The following is a 22,645-nucleotide window of genomic DNA, read 5'->3' as shown; positions in this document are numbered from 1 at the left end:
GCGGCGCTTCTTCGCACCCAGTTGGTCCAAGTCCCGAATGCAATCTCAACTTGAAACCCTGATTCATATTAAACCCTTCCAGAAACGAACGTTTGTCCAACTGCATGCATGTGTGTGTGTGTGTGTGTGTGTGTTTGTCAATGCACGCGTGTGCGCGTGCGCGCGCGCGCCTCCACGCTCCCATACCCGTCTCTCCTCCGGAGCACCGAAGCGCACAGAGACGCGACGGCGGCGCGCAGCGAGTGCCCTCCTCCGCAGGCTTCCACAACGCCGAAACCCTCGCTCCTCCACTCATCCCTCCCTCTTTTCTTTCTTTTTTTGCATTTTATTTTATTTCTTTGTTTTTTTTTTTTGTTTAATTGTTTTTTTTGTTTGTTTGTTTGTTTGTTGTTTTTTTTTTTGCACCCGACGGTTCCCTCCGATGCGGCCGTCAACGCGCCGGATGCGGAGCGGCGTGTGATCGACCACGGCGGCTTCGGCGGCGGCTCCATGAATATGGCGTGCATCGGGGACGCGGACCCTTTCACCGCGGCGATACCTGCCACCAAAGTTGAGCTCACGGTTTCCTGTCGGTGAGTACAACCAAAATAACATTAAGAAATAGAAAATAAACCCCTCCGCCGCCGTGGATTTTCCACGCGTTTGCACGGTCGCGTCGACGCGCCTGTGCAGAGTTAAAACTCGCCACAAAAAAAAAAGTGATTCCGCGTGAAAAAATAGAGCTATTTAGTGAAAAGCGCACACACAACTGATTTTTTTTTTCGTGCTGTGAGGGGGGTTGAATCACAGGAGGAAACCCTTGCTGAATGTGTGTGTGTGTGTGTGTGTGTCACATCAGGAGACCCTCTGCTAACTTGCACCCGTTTGGATTATGATTTCATGTATCTTGGTACGGATTCCCTGTGTGTGTGTGTGTGTGTGTGTGTGTTCACAAGCAGCAACTGTGACGTTGGAGGCAGTTTCATACTGTGTGGCTGCAGCCCTGATGGCAGAGGGATGCTCTGGGAAAAAAAAAAAAAAAAAAAGAAAGTGAAGGAGGTGTTGGTGGGAGGGGACTAACTGCTGGAAGCTGCATCTGGCTGGTGGGGACTCACCTCGTCCGTCCAGATCGCTCTTCTCTCCGTCCGTCCATTCAGAAAGTTAGCCTTCGCCGCGTCCGTCCGTCATCGTTTTCATCCGGCTTCGATTCTAATCACGCGCTTTTTAGTTCTTCATTTTTTTGTCAGCGCGCTTTCCTCGTTCAAACACCTCAAGTCCGTTCGGTCCGATCCCACTGGCATCGGGACGCGTCGATTTTTCGGTTTCGGTCGTTTCCCGAAAACAAGCGAACCGTCGGAAGTCCCAGCTCGTGTAAATGAGAATATTTTCCGCTATGTTTGGCTCGCGACAAGCGTGAGATGAATATATGAATATTCTGCTTTCAGCGTCTCACTGACCGACCGCCATCGGGCAGCGGCGTAAATAGTCATTAGATGAATCATTAATCTAAAAAAAGCCCTCAGTTGATTTTTATCTTCACACAGTTTCGGTCACGGTAATTGAATTCTCATAGATTTCACCGAGAGGCGCTGAATTTCAGAGACGGCGGGGGGGGGGTCGCCTCGAAGTCTCTTTCCAGGATCGACCTCCGTGGTTCAGATGTACCGTCCAGCCGGTTCCAGATCCTTTTTCCCACCAGATTTCACATCCCGGCTCCAACAGCCGCCGCCGCCGTTTTGTTTTCGTTAGCGCTCGATGCGCCCCGAGGGAAATCCCATCCCGCGCCGGCGCTGTGTTTGACAGCAGAGAGGCATCCTCAGATCAGATGTCTCCTCGGCCGGCGATTCGCCTCGAAAAAAGATAGGAGGTGGAAATAAAACCCAAACGGGAGGAGAGCGTCCGTACTCCGTGTCGGAAGCGTCCCTCCAAGGCGAAATCCGAAAACATCAATAGAGCGAATGATGGATTCATCAACTAAGTGACAACCAAAGTAATTGTTACCGCCTTACTGATGTCTGGGCTACAAACTGGAGCAGGAAATTAATTTACGGCACTGGAGTGACGGCCTCAGCCCGTGAAACGCGTTCCTGAAAAAAAAACGTCCGTCCATCCGAGAGCCGCCGCAGTGAAGTGATTATCACGGTTAGCTAGCAGTAAGCCGTACGCTAACATGGTCTAATTTGTTTAGTATTGTTTTTTTTTTTTTAAATTGCTTGACAAAATGCCTTATATTCACTGTGAGGCCTGTTCCACTCCTCCCAAAAAAATGTTTTTTTATCTTAAAATTAGAAAAGTATTCTAGTAGAGCAGCGACGTCGCTCAATCCGAGGCACTTCCTCGAAGGATTAGGATTTTTGGCCTGAAACGACGACAAGCACCAGAGTGATCATTAATTCCTGTATGCGGGGGGGAAGAAATCAGATCCGGATAAGTTGGCTTATTGATCTTATTGATCGTCTATCGATATCGTCGTGCCCGATCCGATTTCGTGGAATATCTTGCGGAACGATCCGTAACGGCTGAGCCGCTCCGGGCATCGTTGCCGTTCGAGAATGACGATCAGACGTCGGAAAGATGAAAATCTAACGGTGGCAGGGCGAGTTTTTAATGTTTAAATATTTCAATTTGATATTTGAGAGCGTCAGAAAGTCGGGTTTAACTGAATATTCAGTCTTTACCACGAATCGCGTCGCGTTCGATATCAGATGAAACGACAATAACGTCACCGCCTCCGTTCGACCGAACGTGAACGTCTAAGAACGAAAATCTGGAGGAAATAAAAAAAGCGCGCGGATCTTCGAGGAACAAAATGCTGACATCTCATCGTCTGTCATCGGGACCTCTGCGAAGAGAAAAAAAAAAAAAAAAGGCAACTACGGCTCTCCTGTTCCATGCGTTTGTTTATTTGTGCGCGCAGAATGTCAGCAAACTTAGGGACGTCGCCCGCCGTCGCCGTCCACCGCCTCTGCAGGAAAGCCATTATGCTTTTATATAAATACAATTTTATGGAGATGCAAGCCTTGCAAATCTGATTTGGACTTAATGAAATGAAGAACAAAGACTCAGGAGAGCTTTATGTCTGTGCCGCTGCCGGAAACCAGGCCGCCGTCGCTGTTTTATGTCCGTTAAAAGCTCGGTAATGGTCCGACGGGAGAAATCGCCCCCGATAATGATTTCAAGACCGGGCATTGTGAAAACGCGTCTTCCAAAAATGAGGAGGACGCCATCTCGGCGAAGTAATTGTTGTTGAAATGATGGCATCATGAAAGCCAAAGCTCTTTAAGATTTCGCCGTTTTTTTTTTTTTTTTCCGTCCGGACGTCGTTCGCATGCAAACCAGACGCGCGGCTTCCCAGCTGACCGTCATTACCACACATTAGTGTTGCTCGCGAGCCTTCGTTCGGGGAGGTCCGGGTCATTTCAACGCCATTAAGCGTCGCCTCGAATCTGTTCGGGTCCATCAGCGGCCCGGAGGAAAACGACCCGAGCGGACCTTTTGGCTCGGTACCATCACCTTCGATGGGCGAAAAAAAAAAAAAAAATTAAAAAACAAATATAACGAGGTTTTTAATGAGATGATAATACGCGCTTTGCGCCGATGAGATTCGTTCGACGGTTTGAGTCGACTGGCTTGTATTTTTTTTAAAAGTGGATAGAAAACTTCACGAATCAATATTTTATATATTAACATGTGATCAGGTGTTTCTGCAACTTAACGTTTATATATAAATATATATACCGTATTTTCTGGGCGATAAGCCGCTACTTTTTTCCTAGGTTTTAAACCATGCGGCGTGTACAAAAGTGCGGCTATTCTGTGGATTTTTCTTCCACCGCTAGGGGGCGGAAGTAGAATCCAAAATAAGATAAGACGTATAAATCGATGCAGAGAAGAATAGCAGAAAGAGCAGATAAAAAGCAGATAGAACACGCACGACGAATTACTAACTGGTACTTATTTTCAAATCCTCGCCCCTTCATCATGGAAACCACGAGAAGAAGCTCGTAGATGCAAGTTTTAAGTTGAAGGCCATGGAGCTCGCTATCCACGAAGGAAATGCAAGCTTAGCGTCAATGAATCTCTGGTAAGACGTCGGAGGCGGCAGCGGGAAGAGCTCACGTGATGCCAGAAGTCGAAAAAAAGCTTTCAGAGGTCATAAAAGCAGGTATCCTGAACTTGAAAATGTCCTGGAGGACATTTCTTTTCAACATAGATATCTGCGGCTTATAGCCTGGTGCGGCTTGTATATGTTTGTTTTTACTTTTTTTTTTTTAAAATAGAGCGGCTTATTTACAGGTGCGCTCTATAGTCCAGAAAATACGGTTTATGAGAGCATCCGTGGCGTTTCAGTCAAATCTCTTTGTCTTAACCGTTAGTCAATGTTGATATTTGGTTGAACGTCGACTGGGAGTAAAGAGTCGATTGTTTTAACGCGGGTAGCGACGATTGACGAATTTAACGCTGGGTTGTGTTTAAGTAAAACGCTAACGTCGTCCCGGCGGAGCAATTGGAAGTGAATACATAGACGTCTTTTATACGTAATGGATTTCCAAAGCTCGTTATTGTCACCGACGCTTATCGGTGTCATGTTTGAAAAATGAGGTCTCGTGTGGTGATATTTAAATGGCGGCTGATTTGTCAATATCTCGGTTTACTACCGAATATCAATAACTGTTTTCACGCTCCCGTCTTAACAACGGCGATCAAAGGCCTGTCGGTTTTGACGCTCATCCAAAAAAAACCCAACAGTCGAGGAAACTCGACGGTCTTAAATAAGTCATACTGTCCCCGATACTGTGTGTGAGCTGCACAAATACCATCCTCCTCACACACACATGCGCACAAACACTGGGTTTGCACTGGATATTAAATAGCTCCAAATGAGATCATACTTTTTAGGTCAAATCCCCGAATTCTCTCATTTGCGCGAGTCTTTAAAAAGGCGTTTTTTTCCACATTTGGAAAAAAAAAAAAAGCATTGATCCGAGAGCCCGCGGACGTGTTATTTAACATCCTCTGTGGCTTCAGGGGGAATCGGGGGTGGGATCGGAGGAGGGGGGGGGGGGATCAGTGGCGTCATGTCTGGAACAGGAGACGCCATTAGAATCCAGCCATGAAATTGGCGAGATGAAGGATCCGGGATGTTTAGAGCGTTCGGGAGCTCCTTCTCTTCCCCCTCCGGCTCGCGGCGAAACCAGTTCCTCGGCAAAATATCAAGTAACCGTTCAAGTTAATCTGCACGTACCGGCTGCGAGATGTCGAGGGAGGCTGCGGATTTTTCGAGCGGAAGCTTTCAAGTCACTCGCGCCCACGTTTTATCAGCTCCGAAACCGAACCGTTTTTTTGTTGAGGGGTTGGAACTGAAGGAAAAAAAACAACATAAAACATTAAAAAAAAAAATCGCAAAAGCTAAATTAAACTGCGACCCCGTGAACGGAAGAGGGTGCAGCCGAGCCTGAGACTCACCGATGTGTGTTATTAAGTGACAAACTTGAGTTGGGTGTTGAGGTTCTTCCCGTAGTCCTTCTGGATTTTTCGCAATAAGCTTTTTCTAAGCTAAATGTATAAGTTGTAAACGTCTGTGCATGTATGTACCTTAATGCACGTCTATGTATGTACGTTTGTATACTTGCATGTATATATGTGTATGTATGTATGCATATATGCATGTATTTATTATATTTTAGCCTAACATGAGAATAAGAATAAGAACAACTTTATTTATCCCGAAGGAAATTGTAGTGCCAGATTTTCAAGTAAAACTTAACAATAATAAATGTTAGTAGGAAATTGTATAAACAGTAAAAATTGAAGGGGGGAGAATAAGAAATACAAATACAACTATAAAGTGTCAAGTCCAGGCTATAAAGTGTTTTAAGGTCTTACGTACAAAATATGTATGTCTTGTCCAGGCTTTTCTTTTTTTCTTTTCTATCAGAAGCAATTTCCTTTTTTTTTTTTGAATTCTTAAGGAAAATATGTACATATAGGTCAGAAATCCAAAGAACATTTATTCTTAATTTTTAGTATTTTTTGAAATGTTATCTTAAGACGAAAACATTTTGGACAGAAATTCCCTGTTCATCGCCTCGGACCGTCTTTCCTTGACTCGTTACCGTGCGGGTTTGATTAAGTTGTTTTTATCCGTTTGCCGGCGCAGTTTCGGCCCCGATGATTGGCAGAACCGTAAACATCCATTTGTAATATCCACTCAAAAAAAAAAAACAAAAAAAAAAAAACCCAACGGCGCGACTCCCTCGGGTCCCTCGCAAAAAAAAAAAAAAAATAAAAAAATAAAAAAATTGGCCAGCCCAGAGCCGGTGGGCGGTGTGATATTCCCACCTCGCTGAGTCTGCCTGTCGACAGAGCTACCGAAGCGTTCAGTCTAGATGGAGCCCGTCCTTCGGCGAGGGGCCCCGACTCCGCTCGATAAACCCTCAAACTCGCCGCATGTATATTCAAGCAGAAGAGCCGACAGATTGATTAACTCCGGTTCAATATGTTGCGCGAGCGAGAAGAAAATCCCACAGTCTGCTTCGTCCGACTGTCGAGAACCCGAAACCGCGACGCCTCCATGTCGCAGATGGAGTTTTTCCTCCATGTGACGCCCCGATCCCCCCCCCCCCCCCCCCCCTCCCCTCCGGACCCCCGGGGTTCTCCGCAGAGAGATAGCCGCGACCTTTGGCCACAAAAGGTACAAAGTGTATCCCGTCAAAGAATTGACGCGTGGCATTGAAGGCGGGGCGCCGACCCGCTGAGACGCCGGTCGATGTGTCACAGGCGATGACTCTTTCCAGCAAGACGGCGGAGAAAGAGACGGAGCGCCTCGCCGACGGCGGTTTCTAGGCTTTCCGTGAGAAATAGCGGGTTCGGAGCCGGCGTTTCACGTAAACACAGGCCGACGTGTGTTCATTAATCTGGTATTGATACCAGATAATCGGACATTTTACCAATAAAAGCCGTCGCTGAGGAAACGGTAGAGCCGATCGATTCTCCACGGAAAAGAAACAAAGGCTTTATTGCAACTGTCACGTAAAACACGATGAAATTAAGGCGCGTCTCAAGTATGTCTTGCACACGTTGTTCAAATGAATCGAAAAATGAAAAGATAAACATTTCCGACACAGTGAATCGACATACGTTGCATATCAGGATGTTAGTATTTTTGCTCGTAGGATATTGTGCATTGGTGTCGCAGGATTTTTGCACATACTAAGTTGGCATGTATACTGTGTATATGTGTATATATACAGTATACAGTGATCCCTTGCTATAACGCGGTTTACTTTTCACGCTTTCGCTACTTCACGGATTTGCGTGTTGCATTGTGTTCCGCATTCTGATTGGCTGAAAAGTCACTCTGCTTCTTCTCTACCTGTGCGTCAATAACGTTGCAGTTTAATATGTACACGTACATAATTTTCGAATTTACATTACGTACGTGCAAATTCTCTTGCGGTTCTCTAAAACCCATAATGTTGACAAAACGCTCTGGACCGACAAAAGGGCCCAAAAGGCAGCGGAAGATGCTATCTATCGCAGATAAAGTTAAACTTCTGGACATGCTAAGGGAAGCTAAAAGCTATGCGGCTGCAGGTCGGCATTATGGAATTAATGATTCTTCCGTTCGTTCCATAAAGAAGGAAGAAAAAAACATAAGGACGACAGCGGCAATAAGTTTGGCAGCAGCAATAAGGTGGCGGTGGGCGGAGCTAATCTCCACAATTTGAAGCCTTCTGTTCACATCGATGATTAAAATTATTATTTGACAGTACAGTACAGAAGTTATTGGTTGAAAAAAACATTTCTAAAGTACAGTACTTTTATTTGTGAAACAAAGGATTGAGCCTGTAAAATGGTTTGTTCTTTCTTTTCGATGTATAATAGAGTATTTAATTGTATAATAATTGTAAAAAAAATAAAATAAAGGTTTCTACTGCACGGATTTTGCCTATCACGGGTTCTTTTCGGAACGTAACCCCCGCGAAAAACAAGGGTATACTGTATATACAGTTAGTACATATTGCAAGACCATTTTTTAAGCTTTTTAACTGTATTCCGCCAGCTCTCAGTGGACTGTGCAATACTAACCCACGAAATCTGGTTTCACAAAATGTGTTAATTCCGATAAGGAGTCGCACAGCTTGTCTGGATTAAAAAGTCCGATCGCTGCTGCGCTCGTGTGCAGAAGACACAATTTCAGTTGAGATTTTTTTTTTTGCATTTGCAACAATTAACTAACTACTGGAAAGGTGTATTTTAACACTTTTGAACGGAATCTAGCAAACTCCCGGCGATTAATCGAGTTACGTCATGAAACAGACATACGGGAAATCATTTCGTCGTGAAGGCGTTTTGACGACATCGCCATAGCGACGCACGGGCACGTCGTGTTTCGTCGCTTGTCAATCGACGAACGTATTTCGGGGGCGATTTCTATCAGCCGGTAGCTCCAAAAATCCCGTCCCTTCGCGTACGTTCCACATCGTCATTTGACCCGCTGACTTTTCAGCCATTTTTTTTCCCCGCTTTATTGTTTCAAAGCATCAAACCGCCGCCGTTGTTCCTCCGGGGGAACAGCCAGCTCCACTTTGCATTTATTGTTTTCCTTTCTCTCTCCCTCTCTTATAAATGTGTTATTGTGTTCTGCTGCACCATTTCCCCCCCCCCCTGAAAATAAATCAAATTGTTCTTCTGGACACTGCGGGGAAAAGCAGAAGTCGAATGCGTAGCTCTGTGAAGTTTGCAAGTCGGCTGACGGACAAATCAAGACGCTCAGAAGTCGAGTTCCGACAACCCATGTCGACGTGGGGTGACTGAACCTGTGCATTCGCACCTAGATTTTATGTTTATACACACATCACGGGGCCACTGGAGCACCTCTGCTGCACCCCTTCGTGTTCGATAGTGATTGGGGGTCAACCTCGAATCGGCCCGAGTAGTTTGAATGGTCTAAACCAGGGGTCGGCAACCCGCGGCTTTTTCGTCTTTACTCCGCGGCTCCGAGCGGCTTGGGAAAAATAAATTATGAATATCTAATTGAAGTGTATTTCATTTGTGTTCATTCCTTTTTTTTTTTTTTACTTTTTGTTCTAAGTTGGAAGATTATTGTGATCTTGAAATATTCAATAAAATTAGATGTATTTTTTTTCGCCGCTCAAAATAACGTCACACTCGCGGAAGCCGGTATATCCGCCGGCAGAAGTCCCATAAACCAGGTAAAATAAATATTTATCAATATATTTTTCAAATATTTATTTTTTTATTGTTTACTGACAGTGATTTTTTTTCCCCGATTTATTTTTAAAATTCAGGTCAAGGCTCCGCTGCACGCTCTGAAAGCCCAAAGCTCAAAATGAGTTCATTACATAAATAAAATTTGATTTTCTCCGTAATACTTTGTGGTAATAGCAAGCAATATATACAGGGGTACCTTTATTTTAGACGTCAAAAAGTAATTGCGGCTCCCAGTGTTTTCTTTTCCGAGGAAACCGGGTCCAAATGGCTCTTTGGGTGTTGCGGGTTGCCGACCTCTGCTCTAAAAAAAATGCAGAGCTTCATTTTAACAAACAGTAGAACCTCTGCTTATGAACCAAATCAATGTTTCCTATTGAGATCAATGTAAATCCTATGAATCTGTTCTACATACTGCACTCTGTTGAACCTTTTTGTTGGGTTTATTTGTGAGAGAGGAATTCAAGATAACCTTAATTAGTGCTGTTTATCTGGTGTTCTTTCTCCTCTTGCCAACACTTGTACTCTGCGTTTGTGCAAAATCAATGAATCCCAACCAGTAAAGCCTTCTCTCACATGAGAGCCTTGCGAATGCTATCTCCAGCTAGCTGTCTGTCATTCGCATAAACTAACAATAACTTTCTTCTTCTTCTAAGGCTTGAGACCTTTGCTTGGTTTACATCGTCGCCACATCACTCATTTTCAGCGCATCTTTGTTCTTTGGGATTGTATAGATGCTTGACTGAACACCGCTCTCACCTTTTGCAATTATTTCCTTCGTCAGACCGACTGTCATTCTTTACTTTTTAACTCCGCTAGCACTTTGAAACCTTTGTGGGAGCCATAGCGATGACTAGATTACTAATTAGAAAATAAAGGGCAAAAAAAGCGCTAGAACAGGAGAGCGACGACGATAAACGATGTAAACAACGTGGCGTAGCGGCACGCTATGACGCGGAAAGTCTGCAACTTTGTTTATTTCTGTTTGTGAACCGAAGCGTGTTTGCTAGTCGTCTCAAAATGCGATCAAAAACTCCATTTGTTGGCCGATTTGTTCTTCCCGACTGCAAGCGAAGAACTCAAAGGAACTCAAGTTTCAGTTCTTTTACTCCACTGACATTTAATTTATTTGTTGACCCTTATTACAAATACTCTCCCTGTTCGCACGTTATGTTTTTTTCTCCCCGTCTCTTCTGGTTGTAAGCCTTCTTGTTTGATTTAATGGCTGACCGGAGGAATGTGCCGCCTTCTCGTTCCCCAAAAAAGGGTCGGTCAATCAGTCGACACGCAGGTCGAATTCCCCCGCCGGCCGAAAACGTCTCATCGCGCCGCCGGCGCAAAAACAACCCTCGCATTTTCGTCTTTTCAACAAACGCTCCACTGTTTAGCCGCTCCGTAGCACGAAGCGCTACGCAGGTCGGGCAGCCGCGGAGGGTCCGGGTCCACGCCGAACGGATGCATTAATGAGTTTTTTAATCTAATTTAAACGCCGGCCGGACACAGTAGCCACACCTGGTTGCCCGAGAGTCGTCCCGCATCACCTCAACAACCCTCCCTCGGCCTCCACCAGCTTTTAATCTCTCGTATCAAGACGTTTTTACACCACCTCCGTCATCGCTGTGACAGATTCGAGGACATCCCGTCGATAAGCGTTTGACGTCTTTCTACATTTCATCGGAGCCCCGGGCCGGAAAACATCCACGCCTCGGACGTCTTAACGCGTCTCACGTAGAACTCGTACAAGTCTTCACATGCGGACGCGAGAGGTTTGTTATTACTGAGGAAGACGGCGACATTAACGGCTCAAGAGCGAAATCGTTTGTTCAGTACTTTCCTGAATGTACTTTAAATGAGGGTCGATCTGGATAACGTACGCTCTCGGTACGGTCATTAATCCCAATGGGCAATAAACGATTTTGCGACAATCTAAACTCTATTGACGGATTAAGTGCTCGGCTCGTATGTCGCCGCCCGAACCGTACGGTCGTAAACAACACTGCTCTAATAATCTGATGAATGGGTTCATATATATCATAACACGCAGAAAGCGCAGATCTTTATTGGCTCTTTCTTTAAAAAGGGACACAAAACACAAACACCAACGGGATCATAACGTTCGCAGCTTTACAGCTTTCATATTTGTCTTCTCCGTTTGAGCAATAGTGATATTTTACATGTCCGTGTGTGAAGGTTTAAGCTAGAAATAGGTTACAAATCATTTGGGAAAAGTCCTGTGGAAAACGAGATCAGCATTTAGAGTTTTTAGTTTCGCTCAAATTGTAAAAAGACTGTGACTTTTTCCAGGGTCGCTATTTACAAGAATACAACTAGATTCTCTCAGCTACTTTTTTCCTACCGTGCAATGTTTTCACCAGGTATTAGCAATGGCTTTCAACGATATGAAACACCTGTGATAGACCAGGAAATGACTGATCGGATGACTCCTTATACTTGACGATGGAGACGATGGGATGGCGCTGCCACTCCAGTCAAACTCCAAAAATATCCTGCCGTTTTCCAGTTTTTAGTCTGCCGCCTTGAAGATCATCGGGTGTAAGCCCAGCATTAGGTGGGCGCACGCGTGAACCTCCAAATTCAGCCCGTCGTCGTCGTGCGGGAATTTGGGGTCCGCTGGAAAAACTAGCAATCTACCGTAAACCTGCAGAAAAAGGCCAAAAATATAAGATTTGCATTAATATGAAGAGGCACGAAAGATGTTGACGCGGCGCTCCTGTTGTGTTTGTTTCCCCGTTGCATCTCATTCCACTGTTTTCGCTGATGTCGTGAATCCGACCCTGGGAAGGTGGAATTCCTTCAGTTCATTATCGGACGCGCTTACATTTTATCCGCCGCGCAGAACCCCTGGGGGGAATCCAGCGGGGGTTTGCGGAGCGCGCTTCGGATGTGGATTGATTGGAACAGTTCAGCTCTCCTCATTGATCCGACGCCGTCCTCCAAGCAGGATTAGCCCCCCCTTGACCTCCCCCCGCCTGCCGCTGTTGGTTTCGGCTCCTCGGCTTGCAGATAGAGCCTCTTCATTAGCGCCGCAGACAGGCGCTAGGCTAACCGGGGCTAAATGTCAATCTTTTCACTGGGCCGTGAACGCCGGAGTGTCTGGCCGGCCCTCCCGAGTTTAACACCGGGGAGTTTTTTTTTTTTTTTTTTTTTTTTGTTCCGTTCGAGACGATTTTTCTCCCGGCTCGTTCTCCCGTGGAGCCGCCGAGCAGCAGAGGCCGGCGCTAACACGAGCGAGGCTAATGGTTCCGACCCCGCCGAGGCCTCGCCGGGCTATAAATGCACTCGCGCTAATTTCATTTTAAGTTTAATATACAGTCAAATATTTTCCACAACTTCTGCCGCCGTAGGAAATCGCTAAAATATAACCGGGAGGCAGCCGGAGGGTTGGCAGAGGTTTTGAAATTTTAATCCCAGCAAGCTAAAAGCCTGAAAGTCTTTGTATCAGCGTCCGCGTGGCCGTCCATTCACAAAACTATGACTTCCTCCCCATAAATCTCTCACCCACAGGTATTTTCAACTGATTCATCCATTGTTTTGAATCATTCAGAGCAGGATTTTACACGGCGGGGTCAAACAAAATGGAAAAACAGAAGAGAGACACGCTACTTTGGCTTTGTCGGACGAAAAAATATCGAGGCATACAAGTGCGGGGCTTGTATCCTGGATCACCAAAACCTTTATATCAGCTCAGATGGCGCTCCTTTGACCTCCCTTGCGAAAATATAAATGCGATCTATCCAAGTTGAGGGGCTGAGGAGGTCTAAAGAGACACTTTCACCTGGTTTGAGTCTTTCAGAGCGTTCGTGTACGTCTTGCAGGAACGTTGCCGTGCTAAAAGGCACTAAAAAGGACCCTAATCTCTCTCTGTGCGAGAAAAAAAGAAAAATCATTAACCCAGATTCCTCTGTAATTATAGATTGGCGCCTCTTTGAAAAGATTTACCGGGTAAAGTGCAGCTCCTTTGGACACCATATATTTCACTTAATCCCCATAAAGTACCAATTGAAGACCGTTAATGGATTCATATTGCAGGTCATATATATCATGCAAATATATGACCATAGCTTGGATATTTGCATCATGAGAACAATAATGATAATAATAATACATTTTATTCAAAGCGCCTTACTCGACTATACAGACAAAATACAGATTTAAATGACACAAAAGTAAAAAAGTGGTTAAAAAAAATCATGGCTATAAATTAAATCAATTATGGTTTGGGCCTAGAATTAAGTAGAAGGAATTCTACCTACTTTTTTACCTTGCCATAAATGTATATATTTACTGGATGACTGGATAATTGCGAATAAACACATTTATAAAAATAACCTTTAAATCCTGTTTATAGATATGTCTTTAATATGAAAATGTTGATCACTTCTACTTACCGACACTCAGACTTAATAAATCGCTAAATGTTAAAAACGTCTCGTAAACTCTGCACGTGGCCGCGCTCGTTTTCCAAAATGGAAAAATTTACGATCGACTCGTAAAGCGACGAGAAAAGACGAAACGGAAGTGTTTGGGTTTGAAAAGAACGGAGGTATCTGATGATTCCCTGAAACGACTCGCCGTTCCGCGTGATAGAAATCCATTTTACGCGGTTTAGCAAGCCTCCGATGACAAGTACATTCAGTGTTCCCTGTCCTTTTTCCCTTTTATTTCACTTTTTTTTTCAAAGTACATCTCAGAAAATTTCATCTCAATTGCTTTTGTAGCTTCACCCCCACTACATTTCCACTTTTTTTTTTTTCCCCCCTTCGCATACAGGTATTTAAAGCTCCAGCTGCCTGCCATGTTTAGGCGCCGTATGATGTAACTGGTGGGATTTCAAATGTAATTCCGGTGTCGAGGAGGGACGCTTTCGGTAAATGTTTGATGAGCGAGGAGGCACTCTGCCCGGGCCGGCCAGACGTTCCCCGTGCCGTGGAAGGGCTTTTTAAAAGAGTCGCCCATCTCTATCAGGGCCAGGTGGAAGCCCTCGGGTGCACATGAATCACAAGGAGGTTGCCGTACCCATGTAGAGTGTGCACTTCCTCCTCCATACACACACACACACACACACACACACAATTGCGTGATTCATTTTACTTGTACTCCCTTTCCTTCCCGCTCACGTTCCTCCGGGAGCCGACGGGATACAGTATTTTTTTTTTTTTCTTTTTTATCGGACGTTTATGACATTTGGCAGGTGAGCTCGCCCGTTTCGCACTCCCACGCGCGGACACGCATTTCTCATCCTATTACGCCAGCCGGTTAAAAAAAAAAAAAAAAAAAAAAAAACCCAATACAACCCAGGCCCGATTCCATCACTTATTATCATTTATTCAGGATCCGGGGAAGGGCCGGTGGGCGTGTCCTGACAGCGAGGCAGCCGAGCGTGGTGTTTTACCATCTGGGCCACACTGGGATCAGCAAAACACGAGTGCCTGATCTAGATACATCACTAGCCATCAACGGCTCGGGGACGCCGCTCGCCGCTTGTCATGCGGGACAGGGCGGGCGACAGAGCGCTCGCCCCGAAGCGAGCCATGATAGCCGGGGCCTCTCCCCGGCCGCCCCTCTCCTCCGTCTGTTGCGCCGCATCCCGAGCGATAGCCGGCGCTCTTGCGAGGATGAAAAAATCACACCCCGTAATCTTCCGACGGACGGAGAATTCGCGCCGGTTCGATAGCGGCGGCGTCTCATTACATTACATTACATTACATTGCATTTGACAGACGCTTTTATCCAAAGCGACTTACAATAGAGGACATAGGGACTGCAAATACACTTGCAAATACGCGATGCACAGGAAATGTACAGAACAGTAAGCTTGGGTTAGTGAGGGTTTTTTTTTTTTTTTTTTTTTTTTTTTTGGCACACAAACATACACACACACACACTGCATAGCCTAACTTGCTGCCAACCTGATCTGGGGCATCAGCGCAGTAAAAAATCCTGAAAGAGAAACGTTTTTACCTGTTTCTTGAAGGTTGAGAGAGATGATGCTAGTCTTGTTGCTTCTGGAAGTTTGTTCCACCACTGAGGTAGTTGAACTGAGAACAGTTTTGCCTGAGATCGCTTAGAGCGAGCAAAAGGTACTGTTAATGCAAAAGGTACTCTCGGCGGAATCTGTAGAGACAAAATTGAGCCACACGGGTTTTCTGCGGCACGCTTTCTTTAAGATATGTCTTTATTTGACACTTTACCCCAGAGCGCGTTGAAAACTATCGACTCACGCCTGCTCATGTTTAAATTCTTGTTTTAAAATCAGATGAAGCCGGAAGATTTTACAAACACTGTTTACGAGATGACTAGATTCTCCCAGCGATTGTTTTCCACCGTGCGGCGTTTTCCCATCGTGCTCTCAGCACGGATGTACAAAACGGAGGAAAAGCAGCATTTGGCTTTGGTTGGTGCAGAAAAAAAATAAAGATGGACAAGAGAGGACGAAACCGTTCTGCCCAAAGCGCCGCCATCCTCTTTATGGACGCTCCGCGCCGATCGGGACGTCCTTCGTCGTTCCCGTTCGTCCAAAACTGCCGACAAAAACCGCTATGGAGATTTTTTATCTAGCGCTTTTTCCCCTTGTGAGCTACTTTTCAAATGACCATGTGAAAATGATCTACCTCCACTAAAAATGCTGAATATACATTTATTCATATATCGACTGACAAGTCCAGGGGTCGGCAACCCGAAACACCCAAAGAGCCATTTGGACCCGGTTTCCTCGGAAAAGAAAACACTGGAAGCTGCAATTACTTTTTGACGTTTAAAATAAAGGTACCCCTGTATATATTGCTTTTTATTACTTTTACACTTCGTATAAACAAATGTGTCGTGTGTTGCTTCTGAAATTCACAAAGAATGACGGAGAAAATTAAATTTTATTTATGTAATGAACTCATTTTGAGCTTTGGGCTTTCAGAGCGTTTAGCGGAGCCTTGACCTGAATTTTAAAAATAAAATTGGGCAAAAAAATCACTGTCGGTAAACAATAAAGAAATAAATATTTGCAAAATATCTTCATAAATATTTATTGTACCTGGTTTATGGGACTTCTGCTCCTGAACTTCAGCGCACAGCATCTGCAAATCGGGACTTTACCGGCTTCCGCGAGTGTGACGTTATTTTGAGTGGCGAAAAATAATAAATCTAATTTTATTTAATATTTCAAAATCACAATAATCTTCCAACTTAGAACTAAAAGTTAAAAAAAAGGAATTAACACAAATGAAATACACTTCAATTAAATATTTATAATTTATTTTCCCAAGCCACTCGGAGCCGAAGTGTAAAGACGAAAGAGCCGCGGGTTGCCGACCGCTGGACTATACTTAACACAATCCATGTTTGTGGATCTTGCATGAATCCTTATAAAGAGAACTTTTTTGGTCAATACCTTATTCTAATGACTTAAATGGAGTCGGCAGCATAGTTGAATGACTGCTGTCCTGACAGATGGGATTTTAGTTCCTTCACCTTTCTGCTTCTCGGTTCATTTTTCGGAGGGAATTCGGCGCTGTAGTTTTCATGAATGTTCTGAAAATGCCGCTCCGCATTTCCCTTTTTCGGGAAAGCGATGGCAGACCGGCAGATGAGGCGAATGAACAATGAAAATGACATAGAAAAAAAAAAAAGTCCACCTCCCGTTCTGTACAGAATTGATACGTTTTAGTCTTTTTCCTCGCTCCAGCTCCCCTACTCATTTTTATACCCGTAAGTTTAGAAGACTTAAATTGGAGGCTAACTCGCTAGCTTGCTAGAACGCGCCGTTACGTGTCAGAAAAGGTCAGATTGGACGGACCGACTGTCAGTCAGGTGACACATTTCACAGTGACGATGACAGGCTGACGTCTACGTTTTAATGTCCCGCCATCAACACACACACTATCTTCGCCATCGACCGGTAGATCGCCATCGACCGGTAGATCGCGATCGACGTATCGGGCGCACCTGGTCCAGGGGGTTTCCTGTTTCCGGTTTTGTCGGAGCTCATCTATTGGTTGTTGGACGTTACGTCGCCGTAAAGACTTGCCAAAAGACCAAAACTGATCTCAAAGCGCTCTGCTTACCACCTTATACTGACAACCCTTTCCGATTTTTAGTTTTTAGTCTGCAACCGTGTAACTGTTTATGGGTCGAACGCTCGGTCTCTTGTGACTTTGGTGAAGTTTAGTGTAGAATTGAGGCTTTGGTTAGTTTTTTAAAAAAAGCAATGCGGTGGTCATCGCGAGCTGATATCGATCTGCTAATGTTGCTTCTTTTGCTTAAATGTAGTTTTGGAGTGGAGCTGTAAGTGGGTTTGATTCTGTCCTAGAAAGTGACACCCCGTCCCTCCGGAGCACGTTTGATTTCCAAACGCGACGGTCACGCGTCAGCTCCCCGTAGAAAACTCACGCCGGTCTTTGACCCAGACGGGAAGTCTGGCGCGCTCACGTCCAGCGGGTCAAGAAAATTTGCCGAGACGCCAGGAGGTTGAAGAAGACATGATTGGCCTCCTCGGTGGATAATTGTCCTTCGAAACACGGACGCCGGGACGGAGTCAATCAGCTGAGTGCCGTCTGATGGAGACACTTGCATTATGCTTGAGCTCGAAGCGACATTTTTTTTTTTTTTTTTTTTTTTTAAATAAAATAAAATAAAAAGTCACTTCAGGAATATTAAAAAAAAATAAATAAAAATTAAATCAAATCAAAAAAAAAAAAACTTACTGAAAGAAACTCATATTTTAGACGTTCAAATTTCCGAGCGAATCGTATGATGAAAGTTACATGAGTAAAATGGATAAAGACGTGTAAAGTGTCACGCCTTCATCAATATTTATACGCGTCAGGGGCAAATCATAGTCGGAGACGCGGCGTTCGTATGAAATATACAAGGTTTTTGGATTTCAGTTCCCTGAGGAATTCCAAGAGAGGCCGACGCACAAAACCGCCGTGAACGTACAGGTGGAAGTGCCGACTTCACCCGCTAGTTGTTTTGACTCGGGGTTCCCCCGCCGCAACCCCGTTATTTAGCCTTTCTGGGACGCGCTATAAAAAGTTGATAGGTTTTTAATGCAAGTGTGGGTGGGCGGGAGGCGCTGTCAGGTTGTCCTCCAGGCTGCGCCCTCCTGGGGCGCCGTAAGAGCCCTGCAAGGCGGAACAAACAAAACCCCCTCCGCCGCTGACGTAACACTCCGGGTCTCCCCCGTTCTTCCGGAGACCCGGCCGGCTCCCCGGGGGTTCGTCTCTTTAAGGCGCGATTTTTTTTCCTCCTCCTCCTCCTCCTGGATCCAACCCCGTGCAAAGAAATTTGAAAATTGAGGGCAATTTTTAAAAGGAATCGGTTTGATGCCGCTGAACTAAATGTTTTTTTTTTTTTTTTTTTTTTTTTTTTTTAAAGCAAATCTGCATTAGGTGAGCGGTGAACACGCTTTTCAGTTTCATAATAATAATAATAATAATTATTATGTTTTTTTGGGTGTTTTTTTTTTTACTTTCAAATTTTGTCACTTTTATTGTTTCAATTTTTATTATTTCTTAAAAATCTGTATTGTGCTGTAATGCTTATGTTTGTTTGGTGAATGTCAAGTAACATGCCTTCACTAAAATGTATTATTATTATTATTATTATTATTATTATTATTATTAGTTATAAATCTCCGGATCATAAGTACAGTTTACGTTGAATTAAATCACATGTAAACGTGTCTCTTTCTTTTTCTTTCTTTTTTTTGCAGAAACCTGCTGGACAGAGACACATTCTCCAAGTCTGATCCAAGTGAGTTGAAATCTCACACACACACACACACCACACACACTGTGTGTGAAAATAACTGCGCAGTTGCTCACATTGTGATCAACAATGAAACAGTTCAGTATTTTATTGTATTAAATTGACTTTTTGAAACACACTGATATTTTCACACCGCTTATTAAATTGCGCCGCTTCACGTTTTAAACAACTGAAAAATGGCTATAATTGACTCCATAACATAAACTACACTATTCAAATGTCACCTTGCGGATTTGCATACAATAATACTACAATTCCAGAATAAGTTGTTTACTTGGCAGTTGTAATGACATAATACTTTTGTACTTTTACTCGTGTAACATCTTATCTTACAGAATATTTCATTTTGAAAACACGCAAGTGAGTTCTGTGTGTGTGTGTGAGTGTGCGCAGTTTCTTGCCATATATTTTCCAAAAACATGAATTCCGCACACTATAAACTAACTGAAATACAGTCCTTTACGGTGTATTTTTTTTATTTATCGTGTAAAAAAAAAAAAAAAAAAAAAAGCAACAAATACAAAATGCAGCAAAAGCCGCAAGAACGCTAGCTTGGCTGCAGGGGGTTAAAGATGGATCTGCCCTCCGGGGTGTCGTGGGAATCGACTGCCCCTCGGGGGCTTTTCCGCCGGACTAAACATGCTATTTTTGGGCTCTCGGGGGTCTTTTCAACGCGGTAAACTTTACAAAGTGTCCCCCCGGGGGGGGGTTGACTGAACTAAACATGATCATTTTGGCCTCTCTGGTGTTTTTCCGAGGGGGCACCATGTCACGTGACTCGACTTCAGAACGATCCGGTCCCCCTCCAGGGAGGTCCATCCGGGGGACAAAACGTGACGCCAAAAAGTCCCGTATTGCATTCGGAGAAAACGCAATACATTACAATATAAACCGCCCAGCGTCACGTTTTCTTATGCATCGGCTGCTGCATCATTTTTGTTTTTTTGTAACGCAACGGTGTTACTTCATTTTCATCCCCGTTCAGCGTTCCGGCATAAAAAACTTCACAGATTTAACAATAGGTATGCGTAATTTAACCATATCTAGAAAGAAATCAAAAGTCAGCCTTTTTTTTTTGACATTTTTTTTTAAGCCCCGGACCCTCAAACAGTCTGAGCGCACCACTGTTGAGTCCTTTTAAGGACAAAAAAAAACAAGTTTTGTATATCTAAGCCATAAATCCACCCGGATATCAACAGATATGACTTTGTGATATCAGAAGACATCGCATACATCATTATTGAATCCTGCAGACGGCCTGATATGTCCGTGCACAGACCACGTGCCGGCAGCTTTTTTTTTTTTTTGGTGCAAACACGGATGGACACACACACGCACACACACACACACACACACACACACACACACACATATACCACACACACGGGTGCGACGCTGCGGCTGTGTGAATCAGGAGACATTTGCATATGTCAGAGGTTGTATTCATCACCGCTCGCCGCTCCCAACGTGAGTGAGGGGAACCAGATCATCCTCACACACAAAGCGCTTCACACAAACACACACACGTGCGCAGACACACACACACAAACACACACACACACACACACACACACACACACACACACATACACACGCTGCCTTGACAGCGGGGGTTCAATTGGGCAACTGGTGCAGTGGCTCTTAAAAGCCCGCTCTGAAATTCTTACCGAAATGACGAATGTACTAGTTTTTTGGGCAAAAACAAACATTTAAAATGTCTCATTCTTCATCCGATCGGCAAATTTTCAATTAAAAAAAAAACAAGGACCAGACCATCATTACCAGATACTGGATTATCGTGCGGATGTTAACGGTAGAATCCCCAAAGCTTCCTCAATATTGACCGTCCTTCCGTTGTTCTGTGGTCCCTATTTTCGATACCAAAATCCATGAAATCATTTCCAGTTTATTATTTTCAAATAACTTGTTTTTTTCTTGTAAGGGACATTAAATGTAGCCCTCCCACAGACAACAATATCTGGAAATATTTCTCAGCGAAAATGTCAGGCTTGATGCAAAACAGAGACGATGTGTGGAGTAGTGTTTTTTGGGGGGGGGGCAGGAGTTGTATGCTACTCCTCAGAATAATACAAAACAAAAAACATCGGACAGAGACTCTGGGCTTTTTCCCAGTTCCCTTTCCAATATCCCGGGCATCGAAAGCATTTAGAATAAAACCCAGGCCGCGCACGTGCATCGACGGCACATCCACTCACATTGACATCCAGACGAGGCGGCGCGGGGTTAGCTGCCCGTTAGGTCGTTTCCTTGCTGTTTTCTCCGGTTGTACCTGCTTTGTTTCCTGTAACAGACTGTGACAGCCTTGTCAGATAAAAGCTCTCTAAAAATAAACATGAAGGGAGGGAAATACTCACATCGAGATATGCAGAAGAACATTTGATTTTTTTATTTTTTTTTAATCTTTTTAACCCTCGATTCATCCAGGTGACGTAGCGGCGCGCGCACTTCACCTTCCTCAATGTGCCAATTCCCCTTCGGGTGCTGCCCCGGGGGACCCGGCAGGGCTTTTTTATTTCGGTATTAATTGACCTTTATGCGTGAAGTTGCTAATTGATGACGATCCTGAATTTGTGGGTTGGACCTTTAAGCAGCAGGAGCGCAGGGTGAGCACCCCCACCCCCCAACATTTATGCAAGGAGGCACTTGTGCTGCGTCCATGTCTCTGCTCTGCTGACAGACACTGGCCCCAGTCACACAGCATTAAACCGCCTCAGCAGAGGCGTGCACATAAACAAACACACACTACACACACACACACACACACACACACACACAGCGCTGCAGGCGGGCTCACATACCATATCCACATTAGCTTATAAAGCCGGACAACAATCCAGTATTCCTGTATTTGGCCTTGTTCATGTGCAGCGTTATTGTAACCTATATTGGAACTGTTACCCCCAGACAAATATAGATTGGCTTCAGTCGGCGCCCCTCGGCAAAAAAAAAAAAAAAAAAAAAAAATGAATAAAATAAAATAACGGAGCTACCGCTAATGCGCAGGTGCTAACTGCGAGGACGCGATGCTATTCGGAGGCTAATATTTTTCCTGAACCCCCCGCGCACTTTCGCCTTGTGTTAAAGATCAACACGAGGCCGGATATCCATCGCTCAGTGCACGTAACGCACGCCCGCTCAGATCCGGCCAATAAATGACGAGTTTTGACTAATTTTGCTTGTCGAAGGGTAATTAGGGCATTTGTCCTTCGCGTTCGCGCCTGTAAACATTGTGACATTTTCGGCAATAATCAACGGTAATGATAATAAATCCGGTCTCCGCGGGAGCTTCCTTGTAAAAGATGAAATGGAATCCATCAGGCACATTATGAGAGCGCTCAGAGCCTCGGCCATTAATGAATCTGCGATTTAATCGCTCATATCGTTTCATCGGTTAGTGAAAAGCTCATTAGCTTTCAGCATGAATTCACAATGACTTAATGATTTAATTAATGATAGTGCACGTTACCCGTGCCGGAAAAGGTGTTGCTTTTTTCATCGGATGTCGCTTTTGGATAATCGTGCGTGACATCCCGGCTATTCATGTTCGCTTATTTATTGGACTTTCAAATCAAATCGGCTCTTGCGTCTGAAAAGCCGGACCCGCGAGATTTGTTGTTTTGTTTTGCCG

The 22,645-nt window shown here is 44.5% G+C and overlaps 1 protein-coding gene across 1 annotated transcript in view; it reads left to right on the top strand.

Annotated features, from left to right (window-relative positions):
- The window catches only part of LOC147232407 (copine-8-like), a 77,908-nt gene continuing 55,263 nt past the window's right edge, over positions 1-22,645 (top strand). Inside the window, exons 1-2 of the mRNA XM_086149232.1 lie at positions 1-572; positions 18,941-18,981. Of these exons, the coding sequence (XP_086005358.1) occupies positions 109-572; positions 18,941-18,981 (505 nt within the window). The 5' untranslated portion in view covers positions 1-108. The remainder of the gene's footprint in view (positions 573-18,940; positions 18,982-22,645) is intronic.

This window comes from Fistularia commersonii, chromosome 7 (genome assembly GCF_037954325.1).
Source record: "Fistularia commersonii isolate RoL2024-O1a breed Wild chromosome 7, RoL_Fcom_v1.0, whole genome shotgun sequence".
Classification (NCBI taxonomy): Eukaryota; Metazoa; Chordata; class Actinopteri; order Syngnathiformes; family Fistulariidae; genus Fistularia; species Fistularia commersonii.
Note: the sequence above shows the minus strand (reverse complement) of the source record. Positions and strands in the feature narration are given on the sequence as shown.